This window comes from Daldinia caldariorum (genome assembly GCF_022478825.1).
Source record: "Daldinia caldariorum strain CBS 122874 unplaced genomic scaffold F4812scaffold_6, whole genome shotgun sequence".
Classification (NCBI taxonomy): domain Eukaryota; kingdom Fungi; phylum Ascomycota; class Sordariomycetes; order Xylariales; family Hypoxylaceae; genus Daldinia; species Daldinia caldariorum.
In genome coordinates, this window is record NW_025953042.1 from 1 (window position 1) to 14,318 (window position 14,318).

Genomic DNA, 14,318 nt, shown 5'->3' on the forward strand with positions numbered 1-14,318 from the left:
ACCGCGACAACCCCGATAACCGGATCGCTGCCGTGAGTGCCGACTACCTAAAACACACTCATTTCCCCCTTTTCTTTTGTTATTAGTCCCCTCCCCCCCCCCCAATTTTTTATCGCTCGTCCTTAGGTAGAGTAATTATTGTCATCACAAAAACTATTCGATAACATGCAGATCTTTGATAAGTGCTTCAGCGAAGTAATTTAGATACCTTATGTTAGGTACCTATGTACTAATTTTGGTTGCTTATCGCAGTGGCTGCCCGACTACCACGCCGTGCGCGTCGACCTCGGCCGCGCGGACGGCGAACTGTTCGTGTTCCCCCTCAGCCCGACGCCGCTGGGCGAGTGGCCGGGGATCGAGGGGTCGCCGGTGTCCGGGCCGCCGGGGGACCACCGCGTCGTGTTCGACGAGCACGGGGTGTTCGCCGGGGTGGCCGCGCTGTTCACGGGCGACGGCGTCACCAGGCTCGTCTGGTGCTACCCCATGCTCGACTACGGCGCGAGGGACGTGGGCGCGACGGCCGAGGGCAACCCCGGTGTCGACGAGGCTTGGCGCGACGGCTTCGATGGGCATTACCTGTTTCTGCAGGATCCGACGCGGGGCTCGAGGCCGCCTCCTAAGTAGGCACCTACCTACCTACCTACCTACCTACCTATTAGGCGGGTACCTAGGTAGTCTGGATTTGGTTGGGTGTAGGTAGGTTAAGGTACCTAAAGTTAGTATCAAGGGAAAGGAAGAATAACTAGTAGGCTCTTGACGAGGAATAGGACACTTTAAGGCTTACCCTACCTAGGCATGCTTTCATTGAATAATGCTGCTGTAATAGGAACTTTGTACTACTTGCTAGCTATGATGAGATAATAATATTGAGAAAAAAAAAGAATTGGTAGGAAAATACTAGGAAGAGGTATACTTCCTAAGCAACACGAAATATTATGCACAAGCCCCGCTAACAAAACGTTTTCATTACGTATCTGTGTATTTTTAATTAAGGGGTTATGAGTGCCTCAGGTATATATATGTCCTAGCTTGCTATTATCATCAAGTCATTCCCATTCGTATACGTCCCAACCAAGTCGTGTGACTCTATATAGTCTACAAATATTCTCCAGCCTATTCGTTTTTTGCCTTTTCCCTGAAGTCTATCTAGGCAAATTACTTTTTGATATTAAGTATATCTAGGTACCTCCTAGTTTGGCCTCGCGCTCTCCTCGGTCGTAGGCATGACCACGGTCCTTTGCGACTGGCCCATCGGGCCGGTTAGGGTGCAAGTCAAGGGGTTGAACTTGCCCATCTGGAGACAGAACATGTACGCGTTGGGATCGCTTGAGTTTCCGGGGTTGGATGTGAGAATGTGCGATGCGTCTAGGCCCGAACTACAGAAGTTTTTTCTCCGTTAGTACTAGGTACATACATACTGCTTATGCTTACTACAGAAGGAAAATGTCACTCGCCCATCGGAAGCTAGCTCCTCGAATAGCTCGACCCGGAAGTTCGTGTAACTGGTCCACCCGTCGGCTGGCAGACGGAATTGCAACGCCGGGTTGGCGCACGGAGTCCATTCGGTTGGCCCCGGGTTAGTGCCGGCGGGCCAATCGACTCGGCAGGTTGTGTCGAGGGTGGCTCCGCTGGTGGATGAGGGGTCCGGGTAGGTTACAGCGATGTTCACGAAAGAGTTAACAGAGTCGACGCCGTAGACACCGGGGTACGGGAAGGTAGCGCCAAGGCTGGTGATTTTGAATTCGGGTGTATCCCGGGGCTCAAGGGGGAGAGCTAAGGCGGGAGAGAGAAGGGAGAGGACGGAGGTTAATATTGTTTGCTTGTACATTTTGGAAGAGAAGTACGGAAAAGGATCTGTGAAGTATAAGATGATTGATTGATTATTAGTTAGTGAAGTAAGTAATATCTACAAGGTCGTGCTTATAGGTTTCGAGCTGATTTGGATTGGAACAAGTGTGATGCAAAATACTCTCTATTGCTACGGCTATGCCCTTCTACTTATACTCGAGTCTCGACAGCAAAAAAGCCGAAGTCCTACGATAATAATCACGATAACCCAACCAGGCGGTGAGCTCATTATCTCATTGTGGGTGTTTCCAAATCCCCTCTGTTACTAGCATTAATACGTGAGCCCGTGTTCTGTTCGCTGACGGCGCTGCGCCTTGAGGGAAAACGTCCGAATGCAAGAAAACTTATTCAAATACGAGAAATCTCGTGATGGTGCTGACATAAATCTCTCGCATTATTATCAAGTACATGATGTATGTGATGTATGTGATGTATGTGATGTACGTGATGTGGTGACCGTTACACAAAAGCGCCTCATGGCTGCTGAGATGTGGTGGCGAAGCGCTGAAGCCGTTCTCGCTAGCGATCGCGGAGGATCGGCTTGGCCCTAATTGGCCTTTTTTTTCGAACGAGCTTGAGCAAAAGCCGGGCAAGGCGGTTCAGCTGAGGATCTAGGCGAATTCTAAATTTAGATTCGCTTAACCGCTAATGGCATTAGTTAGCTCCGATGGACTCCATTCTCTTCATCCCTTACGTCATTCCACGATAACGAAGATAAACACGTCCCTCAACGCTGCCATAGGACAAATTTCTCCTCGGCCAAGATCAACTCTAGTAAGGCCGTGGCAGTTGTGTACATCGTAAATGCATTAAGGCTTACTGATACTGACTACTGAGCTTGTGTCACTCGCACGAGACCCATCTCTTACCATTGCCACAGAGATTGGCCGGTGTACGTGAAAGTTGTTAACGCCTAAGACAATTGGACTGCAAAAGGGTAGTCTTACTACGGCGTGGGCATGATGCGGAAAGTAAGGAAGCTCCTTGGCTAAAGGGGGGGTCTGAGTCGAAGAGTCCGATGGAATGTTCCATTTCCTATACCGCGGCTATGATAAAGTGGCTTCTTCACTAAGGTAAGTTGGACAACAGATCCTGTGCGAGGCTAATTACTGGGTGTTATGCACTCGGTCAAAACCTTGAATATACGAAAATACGGAGCCATGCTCTTAGCTGGATAAACAATACAATAATATCAGGAGATCATAGCGATATCTGCGTAACCCTACGACGAAATAAAACAACCCTAGGTAGGTTAGGTAGGTACCTACTAATTCCTTCATCACGACCTCGCATCACTTTGTCAACAACGGTGCCGCCACGTACAAATTCATGAACCCACTCTTCAGCTTCTCCGGAATTCCCGCCATCTTCTTCATATCGTCCGCGATCTTCCACTTCAAACTGCTCGCCAGATTCCCCACGAACCCGCTCTGCCCGTCGTCGCCCGTGCCGAGCGACGGATTGGTCCACGCATCGTGCACCGCGGTGTACTGATCCGCCGCCTGATCGCCCGTGGCCGGCTTGTCGGGCGCCCAGGCGTCGTTGGCCGTGGCGATGGTCGGGAACGGCTTCGAGGAGAAGAGGCGCTGCAGATCCGCGTCGGCCACCTGGTACGCGGGGAGAGGGTCGGGCGCCATCGTCGGCTTGGGCGCGCTGATCAAGACCCCGGACATCAGGGTCATAGCTCCTTCGTCGTTGTTCAGGAGGTCGCGGATGTTGTTGCCGCTGGTGCGGGGATCGGTAGATGGGTCGTCTGTGCGGAGTTTTAGCATTATATCACCACTCAAGGTAACGGTTATTAGTTGGTGGATAGGTAGGTGGTGGCGACTTACACTTCGCCCACAGGCCACGAGGCAGGCGGTTAAGGTACTTATCGTACTTCCATCCCTCATCCGGCTCGCCCTCGCCGTCTTGCTGGACCACTATGGTGATGGTAGAAGTTAGTGTTTGTGTTAGTTTCATCGGCTTGGCGAAGATCTCGTCGTGCGTAAGAATGTTATCCCCGTTGGGGTCGTCCTTGACGGCATTGATTGGCATTTTGCAGTCCACGACGAAGGAAAAGGAGCCGGCGCGCACGATCCACGGCACCGTCTGGTCGCGCTCGGGATTGTCTTCGGGATTCAAGAGTCCCGATTGGGCTAGGAAATTGTGGGCTTCGTTCTTGGGCGGCGTGTAGGCGAGGGGCTCCGGCTCTTCTCCGGCGGCTTCGACGGCGAGCTTGGCTCCCTGGGCTACCGATCGTGCTGGGTTCGTGCCCGCCTGTAGTACGAGCTGGTAGAACTGTTCGAGGGTGACGGTTTCGTTGCTGCCTTGGTCGTTGCCGAAGTTGATGTCGAACCCGACGATCCAGAAGTCGACGTGCACGCGGCCGGCAATCGGCGGGCCCCAGAGGTACAGCTGCGCACCGATCTCGACCGAGATGCGGATGTGGATGAACCAGATGTCGATGCTGAATCCGACGCCGACGGAGACGCCTGCCTGCATGTTGAAGTAGAACGGCTTGTAGTTGATGAGGAAGTCGGCAAAGGCGTCGAACCAGGCCGACAACGGTCCGGCCGAAAAGGCGGCGTGTAAACGCCCTCCGGCCATACAGGCCTTAGGCGTAATGGCGAAGTAAGCTTGACCCGACACGGTGAGCCCGCCGCCGAGATTCCAGCTGATACCCAAGCGAGGTGGGTTCGGAAAGCCGACAGGCAAGTTGAATGCTTGGTGGTAGCCGCCGAGGGTGAAGACGTACTGACCGACGGACGATTGATCCGCGTGCGGCGCGTCGAACCAGTAGTATAAGCCAAATCCTCCAGTGAGGTGGCAGTTAGGGTCGAGGATATAGGAACGCGGAGACAGCTGGGCGTCTATCTTGAGGGTTCCATAGTCAAAGTCGGCAACGGCCGATATGCCTAGCTCGACGTGGGCTATCTTCCAGCTTGAAGCAGGCGTAGGGACGTCGGCCGTGGCTACGGCGAAGATACCGAGTTTCACGGCGTTCCCAAACTGGACCACCACGACAGCATCGATGTTTATCATTTGGAATGCCCCTACGCCCATGCCAACAGCAAGCCAATACGTCTTGTCGAGCGGTTTGAACCAGCCGCCCGCGCCCGGGTCCACGAGCTTCTGCAGCGCGTCCATCGCATTTCCGCTGCCGCTCAGCTGGGAACTGGCGATAAAGGGGAAGTCGTAGACCTGGTCGATCGTCGGCAGGCGAACGCTGCTGTTGTAGCCGAAGCCGCCGCAGATGGAGTTGATCTCGGCGAACTCGAGTGTCACGAGCGGGCCGTTGAGCTTAGCGAAGATGAACACGCTCTGGAAGCTGCTGGAGCTGCCCGCCGGCGTTACTATGCCGTAGAAGCCAGCCGCCTCGAACTGGTATATCTTCCAGCCGACGGTCAGGCCGCCGGCGTAGTAGTCGAGACCTCCCTCGTTGCCATGTCGGATGACGCCGCTGATGGATAGTGGCGGTTGGTCGAACGACGCTGCTAGGCCCATGATGACGGGTGTAATCTTAGGGAATCCGTCTAGCGATGTGAAGGCAAAGCCGAGAGAGAACCCGATTAGCGAGAAGCCCAACGGACCGAGCTGGAAGGTGGCGTCAAACATGACGGCCAGCATCTTGTCTTTATACTTGAGACCGACGTTACTGATTGCCAACGGGCCGGTATTCTTCTTATATGGCGCCTGGGCACTTGGAGAGCCGTCGTCAGCCTCACCCTCCGCGAGTGCATTCTTACCGGATGTCGACTGCTTCATAAATTCGTAGTCGAGCAGACACGTGCGCACGCCTGTGGAATTGCGTATGATGATACCGAAGTGGCACCCGGATGCGAGCAGCAGATCCTTTGGTGTTTGTGCCTCCGGCTTGATCTTATCATTGACGAGAATCGTATCCTGACCCGCGGTCTGCAGGGCGTTGTTAAGCTCGTCGCGGTCCAAGCGCGTCAGTCCCGTCCCCTTGCCCGGCGCGGCGCCCTGCTGTGGCGGATCCTGTACCCAGAGGAAGTACAGCTCGTCGAGAGGCTGCTCCAGCGTGCCGATAAGCGGCAATTCGACCTGCACCTTGGCGAAACCGCCGATGGCGACCTTGAACAGCCGCTTAGACGGCGTATTAGGGCCCCAGGTCGTGTTGTGCATCTGAGCAAAGTCGATGTGAACGTTGGCGAAGTTGAGCTCGGCGAAGAAGAAAAGTGAGACCTGATCGGCCGCCGCCGCGTTGTTGGCGGCTGGGGTTTTGATCTTCACCACGTCGATCCTGAAGACGTCCTCATTGTCGGCGACGAGTTGAGTGTTGTAGACAAAATCAGGAAGCTCGAAATCGGAGCCTACGATGCCCGCAAGCACGTCCCCGACCTTCGCCGTTTTATCTTCCGGGTTCACCGCGGCCGAGAAGGTGAAACTGCCGTCTTTGTATACAAAATTGAGCGTTAGGCTCAGGCCAGCGATCAGCAAGTTGCCTGCGATGGTAAACTCGCTGCTCGCCGACTTTCCGTCGCTTGTCTTTGCATACTTGTACTCGACGGCCAGGGTGTCTATTGAAATGGAGCTTATGAGGGGCCCGACGTGAGCTTTGGATTCATCGTCGAAAAACTCGGCCAACGTTGAGGCGTCAAGCCCGGTCAACGAAGCTTTCAGATCCCAGGCCTTGGTAGCTGAGTCGTAATCCAACGACCCCTGAAGGATGGCCGGTAGAGCGGTATCTGATGCTCCCTCGCTTGGTTCGATGGCAGCATTTATGTAGACGCTTAGCGTGAAGGCGCTGCTTTTACCCCAAGTGAAAGAGCCTTCAAGCGTCACCTCGCCCAGATATGGCTGAGGTGTGGAATCAGGGGGCGGAGGATTAGCCGTGATGGAGCAGCGGATATTGAAAGAATCTTGCGTTAGCGCGATGTATGCAAATGTTATGTCTGAAGGCAGCGTGTCGGGGATACTGTCCACCGTCTGTCCAGGAATTAAAGTCGCAATATCGATGGAGTCTGCCGGGGATTTCGTCAATGGTTGTAGATCAGACCATTTCTCCATCTGCGGCAACAAATCTTTGTCCGGCGAGAAGTCAAAGTCTTGCAGTGATATATCAGCTATCTGTTCCATCTATTTCGTAATACGCTGATATAGGTAGGTTAGGTACTTACCATTCCACAGCCTACCCGCCAGCTGACCGACTCCGCCTGCGAGATTGTTCCAATTATACGAAATGAGAAATACTGGCTTCAATCCGGAGTCGCTCGTACCAAAGTTGGCCGAGACTTCGATATCAAAAGAGAAGGACGATAGCTTCCGTTTATTCGGATCTTTAGTATCCAGACTGACGATCATCCTGCGCAAGTTGATGCCGGAAAATATATTGTCTTTAGTCAGGATGTCGAGGAGTGAGTCTAGCGAATCGTCGATCAATGATCCGAGCCACTTAACGATACCCTTCAGGGGATCCTGAGACTGAAATAGGAACGTGAGAATCATGTAATCTTCGCTAAGCTCGATAGCTGCGGCAGTAATTCCTGCGCCGGTAGAAACTACAGGGTCATCTGCGCCGCTGCCTTTGAGGGAGCACCCGATGTCAAAGGCAAGAGACCCCCTGAAGATAGGTTCCGGTCCTGACTCGGTTTCTGCCAAAAGCATATCCTTGTTGAAGATGAGATCGGCGCTGGTAAGGGTGAATCCATTGAGAATTCCACCGAGAATAATTTGCAGTGGGTCGATATCGGGTACCTGGAACTGTAGGCGCATCACGGCTTGCTTGTACGAAGAGGGGGTATACCAGAGGGCGTTGCGCTTCGGATCCCCTTGCCCAGGAGCTGTGAGCGTTGCAGTCACGTCTAAAAGCTCGCTCGGCACGTAATCCACCATGCCTTCGATTCCGGCATGCGTAAATAGGTCACTGACTTTGACGCTGGGGATATCGTCTATTTTGCTAAAGTCGAGACCGAGCGTCAACATGTCCCCTGCTGCGTTGACTCCAGGTGGAGGAATCCTGGATGAATTTGATCCATCTGCCGGCGGACCAAATGTGAATAGAAGCACGTCGCTCGCCGAGCTGAATACCAGCGGCCATGGCTGCGTGAACTGCAATTCGAAGCTTTCGATGTCTTTCAAAGTCGAATCAAGCGTTACCGAGCCTGTAGCTGTGGAGTCAAGTTGCTGAAACCACTTCTTCGTCTCGTCACTGTCGTCAAAGCTGGCCGTTGGGCCCGGCTTGCTAGACAGGATAATGAATTTGCCGTCGTTGAGGGTAGCCACAAACGTATCTACAGGGCTCCCCTCGTCGAGCACGCTAACGTCGTCGCTTGGAACCTGCTCTGATGAGCTGGCATAGATGTAATAGAGCCCATCGCTCTGGACGGCTTGAGATGAAGCCATGATGAGTTTGAGGTTGTTTAGTTAGCTGCCTCCTACGTTAGCTAGTTGCGCGTAGTCCACGCACACCAGTTTCTTTTTCAGTGCTGCTACGTAGTAGCCTGTGCTCCCTTCTCGAAAGTTGGCGAGTCGAGATTCAGGCCTCAGATCAAGTGGGCGGAAGTTTCGCCTCCCCGTACAAGGTTCGTGAGAGCAATATCACAAGTGATGTATCGACATACATGCCAAGACCAACCTCTAGTTGGAGACCAATCGGCCTAAAAAACAAAAAAAAAAACAGGATATTCAAGTTTTGTCTCATTTCTACCTCATTGCTTCCTCAAGATCGAAGTCCATCATGATGAGCTTGAGCTTCTACGCCGGTTTCCATCGCGTAGGTCGCTGTCAAGTTGCATGTCAAGATGCATCTGAGGGGTGTTGGATGGGTGTGGATATAGAACTTCATGCAGTTCATGTTCGTGATGCTTGTATATGCATATTCTGCGCCTTACATACCTACCTCATACTGGAACACATACGTGCTGCATATTTGATGTATGTACGTTGATGTGGGGGTTCTAGACTATCGACGTCTTACATCTAACCGGCGGCCAATCAGAGATGGGTTTCTTCCCTTTTTTGTCCGTAAAAGGTAATGTGCATGATGTCCCGACAGAGCTGAGATTGAATGGTAGGTATTCACGCCAAGAAATTAATTCGCACGATCGTCCCGAACATATCCGCCTCCCTGCCCCAGTAAGAGTGAAAAGGGGGCTGAAGTGTCAAGAGTTCTCCAACGTCAACGGATGCGTTAGGTACATATCGTACATATCGAGGAGTTCGTACAATGCAATATGCAATCTACATTCTTACAGCCTCTTGTTTCTCGAGTCATCCCACCATCGCTTCTTAATTCTCTTATTAACTATGACCATAAGACGACTCGATGACGACTTGCACCTAGCTGCTTCAAATTCTTGCTGACTTGGCAAGAGACTGCATGGCATATCTGACCGGATAACTTTCTTGTGCGTTTACCGTAATTTGGGGAGAGGCAAATATGGCTTACTACCTGACAAGCATGTCACCGTGATGAGGACGAGGGAATCGACACGTTGGATCTTCATGGGCTAGACCGTGTATGCATGTCGGCGCCGATGAATTATACGATACAGCGCATCGAGATATGCATCATTCTCCTCCGAGGTGGGCCTCAACGATCTGCCGGCATCCTTGTTGGAGATATTCAGCTGGCAACTAGACAACCTCCCGGTGATGTTACCCGTCCCATGTCTCCTAGCTCACGTCATGGCGTTCATGTGAACCACACGCATCGGTTTCGCAATATGCACTTGGTTTCAATCTCGGGGGGAGGCTTGGAATACTTTGGGCAGCCTAACGGCTATATCGTTCAGGTTATCAAAGTCAGCCCTTAGTGAAGCTAAACAGCTTCTGAGGTGGACATATCCTTCCTCTTCTGCCCTTTCTCGTTATTCCAGATTGCTAGAGCCAGTTCGGTCTGTGAAGCTCAAATCCATTACAAGCTTAGCGATCATGTCCAACGCTCAAGACTTCGATGCACTCCTTGTGCCCATGAAGCTGGATGCCTTCATCCTCAATAAAACTGTCTGCGGCACTGGGGAGGAGGGCGACACGAGTGCTCATATCTCCCCCATCACACAGCCAAATTACACTTTCCTACGTCTAGAAAACTTCTTGATTCAAAGCGATATTCAGACTCATGCCGACTTACACAATACGGCCCCGGCTGATGTTAACTCGCGTATGATGGATCTGGGTGCGCGTCCTGAACCTCTGCCGCTGCGCCATCGCTATGGAGTTTATGTCCACTGGACGTTACCGCGCTTCTACCGGTCTGGCGTATCGTCTGGCAAGACGGTGCCTGAGGCCGTGCGCAGGCGTGAACGCCTTCGGCGCGGATTAAAAGCGGTGCCCTCGGAGGAAGAGCAACCACCTAGCAATACACCTGACTTTGTCCAGCCACCCACGCGTTGGGTTGTAGTCCGCAAGATTGACATTGACAGTATTCAGCCGGAAACGGCCAAGTCGTCGTTTACTGATCGTGAATACGAGGCGTGGGTAGTGGAAAGTGATCACCTATGGTCGCTTGACGATATCCCGCTCGATGTCGACTTGCAGACGGACCTGGCACCTTTCGTCACCGGGAAATCGGGATCAGACGTCAATATCGAGGAGCAGGCCGAAGTCTTCATCGGACGTAGGACGCCACTAGCTCAGTGGACGCCCGATGACCCCAACTCGGATGTGCAGCCTCCAAATATTAGCCTTCTGCGCAGCGGCAATCAGCTATTTGCTGACTTCCAGATGCACAACTCGAACGTCTTCAGCATCATTGACAATTTTGAGTATGCCGACGAAAATGGTGAATCTCAGTACTTGAGTCACGCTGAAGCTAGCTATTACGTTCTGGGTTGGCATTGGAAAGATGATGCCGACCCTCTCTGGAATTCTACTGCATCCACCGCGCACGGAGCGAGTTTAGAGTCCCTCATGATGAAATTGAAGGGTGCCGAAGAAAATCCTGGCGACTGGAGCGACTGGCTGGACGCTACCAGCCAGTTGCGAACGTTATGCCACGGTGCCATGTACGATGTAACTTGGGATGAAGACAAGAAGCCTACAACGGTTCCAGCGGATGACCACAACGCACGCATAAGCGACCAGACGCAGGCCGCAGTCTCCATTGGAACTACTCCCATGGATGCGGTTATATCCTACTGCCATGCCCGCAAGGGCCAGGGTGACATCGACCAATTAGAAGAAGACATTCTTGCGCTCGAGTCGTTGCTGCTTTCGCGCGATGATGGTGTCGAAGCACAGCGCGAAGCCAAAAACACAGTTTATAACTGGTCCTTTAATAGATCCCCCGGAGGATCGCACTATCACTTCTCGGGCGAGGGCGAGGGCGGAACTGATAAGCAGCCTGTCGAACCTGACCGGCCTGCAGTTCTGAAACTGGCCGAATTGAATCAGACCCAGAGCCTATTAGATAGCTGTACCACAACCTTGAAGCAGTATCGCTGGGATATGTTCTCGCTGTGGTGGGGTTTCATGAGCGACATTGGAAACGGCGAGGGCAGCAGCAATGAGTCCGATATCGAGGTATATAAGGGAAAAGTCAACGCTCTAGCAGAGCTTATCACGGGCCTTCAAGGGCGCATGAAGGAGCTACAAGACAATATTGATGGCCTACTAAATCCCACGGATGGCTCGGGGAACCTGCTGGCAACAGCCAAAGCGGCGAGCATGCCCGTCTTCTACCGTGCAAATGACCCGACGGTCCTCATCGGTGGCATCCCATCTGGCTGGCCTACTGACTACCTGGATAAAGTAGCTGTTCGTGCACCAACTCAGACCATTCCTGCCAGCGATGCTTCCAGTCTACCAGCCGCCTTAACGGGTCTCACCGACCTTTTGAAAGAGAAGCTTCCTGATATTCTCAAGGAACCTGCTGGTTCTTTAGCAACCGAATTCTACGTCATTCAACAGGACGGGAGTAGCTTAAGCGAGCCACCTGCGGGTACCTTCTATCCCCAGTTCCATGATCCTGATACCGTCACTGGGGACGGGACTCTACGGGACCAGTGGGGAGACCGACAACCGTGGTTTCCCCTATACGTGGAGTGGGAGACCGAGTACACACATGTGCCCTTCAACTATTGGAAGCTTGATGAGCACACTGCTCGCCTATCCACCAACGAGATGGTACGCTATGGTATCACTGTTCCTTCTGCGGACGGCCAAGAGCCGCCCCCTCTATGGGATGCGCTAGTTAAGGACAGCAGCTTAGATACGCGTGTGCTGTCCGGTCGTGTACTTATCCTACCACAACCGAGCTTCTCTCTTGGTGCCAAGATAGCGCAGCTCTTTGACAATACTCCCCCAGATATCCTTGATCAGTATCTGTCAAAAGAAGAGCGTGATAACTTGCGAGCAAATGTGGCAAAACTGTCATATCTATCGCTGCCGCTATCCGGCTTCACCAATGGCCTAGTGACGCTGGCAGAGGGCAGTCACATCAAGCCCGAAAACAAGATCGTTGAGAATGGTGTTGAGACAAGCATGGCTATCACCGCAGCAGTTAATGAGGCCGCGGGTCTCAGTAGCTCTCACATTGAGCTGATAAGTGGCGAGTCGGCCTTGACGCCATATGTTGCTTTGGCCAACTTCCTCGACGCCGAATGGTGTCCTTTTAAGCCCGTAACTCACGGGCAGTTCAGGTACGTCATTGGCTCCTCTATCTACGGCATCTTACTGACTCTCAGCAGATTTCGCAAACTCAATATTATAGATAAATTTGGTCAGGCCTTAGTTCCCGTCGATCAAAATCCCCGAGTGGATGGTCCTCCTCCCCTATATCCTTGTATCAGCGACTTCTATGAACCACAAACAATCAAGCTAGACGACAAGGATTATGCCAATACAGTAATCCAGGACAATGCCGCTCAGTGTGAATTCCTTCAGCTTCCGCCGCAAATTAATCAAAACGCACGGCTAAATACCAACTTTGTCAAACGAATCGCTGACGATCCAAGTGATGAACAAGAGGTTTTCGGGGCCAAAAAGGCACAATCTAGCGAAACACCGGGAGAAGCTACCTGGCGCCCGGCATCAGAGTGGGAGAACCCCATCTGGGGTTGGGTCATTACGAACTATGCCGACTACGGTATTCAGCTATTCTTACCAGACGGGACCTTTTACCGTGAGGTTCGCTTCGGTGGACCTCTCGGTACGTTAGATGCCCCTAAGTGGCTTCCCTTTAGTCCCGGTCAAAACTCGTCGGACCCTACTCCTGAAACGCGCCAGCTTGATGCCCTCGTCGAAAAGCTCACCGATCGCGACTATCTCTATGGCTTCTGGGCAATGATAACGAAGGCTCAGGATACGCTTCCACCCGCGCCTAATGACTATGCTGCGTTCCTCAACTCTATCGTGGGCAAGCCACTCGCCCTCGTCAATACGGGCTTGTCTCTAGAGCTCGATTGCCCTCCATTCAAAAATCAAAGCACCAGGACAAACGTTAGCGCTAAAGATCCGGAGCGTGACCTAACGAAACCGACTGACCCGGATAGCGACAAGGATTATTACCAATTCCAGGTGCGGTTGGGAGACCGCGACGCCGCCTACGACGGGTTGGTAGGATATTTTGACACGACGGCCCCAGGTACTGACGAACTCAATCTCGACTACATCAGGACGTTCTTTGCTCCTGACGATAAGGAGCTCGTACCACTAAAACCCCTCAATACCAACGAGTATCCGCTCTTCACACCTTTCTGGGAGCCTCCCTACCCAACTGAATCTTCTTCCTCTGGTAGCCCAGTCGAGCCAGCGGACTTCGACAACCGTCGCAACGCGAAGATGTCCGTCTTCGGCGCCATCATCGACCCGTTCACACCCGTACACGCGTATTCATCCTTCCTGCCGACGTCAGAACTGCTCCTGCCGTCGTGGACGTGGCAAAAGGCCATGAACACCATGACCGCATTCTTCCACGCGGGGCCCCTCACAGTGCCGCTCAACGACGTGCCCGTCTACGACTCGTCGCAGCTGCTGACGCCGCAGAACGCCCGGGATATTCCCAAGCGCGATCTGCCGCTGCCGTCCCTCGGCGCTGGCGACTGGAGCTGGTTTCAGCCGTACGTGCCTGCATCGGATGGAGATACCGCGTTCAATCCCTTCGGCATCGAGAAGAGGGGGGATCTGAGGAAGCCCGCGTTCCAGGATGGGCCGTATACGGCTGTCGAGGGGTTCTTGCAGTTGCGGAACCCGATCATGATGCCTAAGGAACAGGATACGCAGTGAGGTAGTCCAAGTAGTTGGCCTGATTGAAGTTGGGAGTTATTGAGGCTGTCCCGTAAATGGATATTTAATAGTGCAACACGATCATTACCGTAACTGAATTGGAATATGACTGAAATATAGCAATTTACTTGGTTCTGCTGCTAGGTGATTATGTCTTGCGATAGGTGTAAAGAGAGTTAAAAGGCCTGGTACCCCTTGACTGATAATCCACATCGCTGATGTCAACTTTTCTGAATACGATTTGCCACGCCAGTAGCACTACTAGAGATACCCCGTCGTTTTCCATCTCACTTCGGTAA

General features: G+C 52.7%; 4 protein-coding genes across 4 annotated transcripts; 2 read left to right on the forward strand and 2 right to left on the reverse strand.

The window, feature by feature from the left end:
• Positions 1 to 165: 165 nt before the first annotated feature.
• Positions 166 to 624, forward strand: F4812DRAFT_458128 (uncharacterized protein; the record flags this gene model as incomplete). The annotated part of the gene is made up of 2 exons (XM_047937310.1): positions 166 to 195; positions 253 to 624. 2 exons carry the CDS (start codon positions 166 to 168, stop codon positions 622 to 624), a joined length of 402 nt encoding a protein of 133 aa, XP_047790915.1.
• Positions 625 to 960: 336 nt separating this feature from the next.
• F4812DRAFT_423786 (uncharacterized protein) lies at positions 961 to 1,951 on the reverse strand. The gene is made up of 2 exons (XM_047933780.1): positions 1,455 to 1,951; positions 961 to 1,376 (listed from the first exon to the last, which is right to left on the reverse strand). Exons 1-2 carry the CDS (start codon positions 1,826 to 1,828, stop codon positions 1,190 to 1,192), a joined length of 561 nt encoding a protein of 186 aa, XP_047790916.1. The 5' UTR covers positions 1,829 to 1,951; the 3' UTR covers positions 961 to 1,189.
• Positions 1,952 to 3,140: 1,189 nt separating this feature from the next.
• Positions 3,141 to 8,387, reverse strand: F4812DRAFT_470487 (uncharacterized protein; the record flags this gene model as incomplete). Its single annotated transcript, XM_047938984.1, has 3 exons — positions 6,972 to 8,387; positions 3,681 to 6,899; positions 3,141 to 3,601 (listed from the first exon to the last, which is right to left on the reverse strand). The coding sequence occupies exons 1-3, from the start codon at positions 8,194 to 8,196 to the stop codon at positions 3,141 to 3,143; spliced, it is 4,905 nt and encodes a 1,634-aa protein (XP_047790917.1). The 5' UTR covers positions 8,197 to 8,387.
• Positions 8,388 to 9,441: 1,054 nt separating this feature from the next.
• Positions 9,442 to 14,061, forward strand: F4812DRAFT_336569 (uncharacterized protein). The gene is made up of 2 exons (XM_047931605.1): positions 9,442 to 12,434; positions 12,483 to 14,061. Exons 1-2 carry the CDS (start codon positions 9,727 to 9,729, stop codon positions 14,017 to 14,019), a joined length of 4,245 nt encoding a protein of 1,414 aa, XP_047790918.1. The 5' UTR covers positions 9,442 to 9,726; the 3' UTR covers positions 14,020 to 14,061.
• The last annotated feature ends 257 nt before the right edge of the window (positions 14,062 to 14,318 follow it).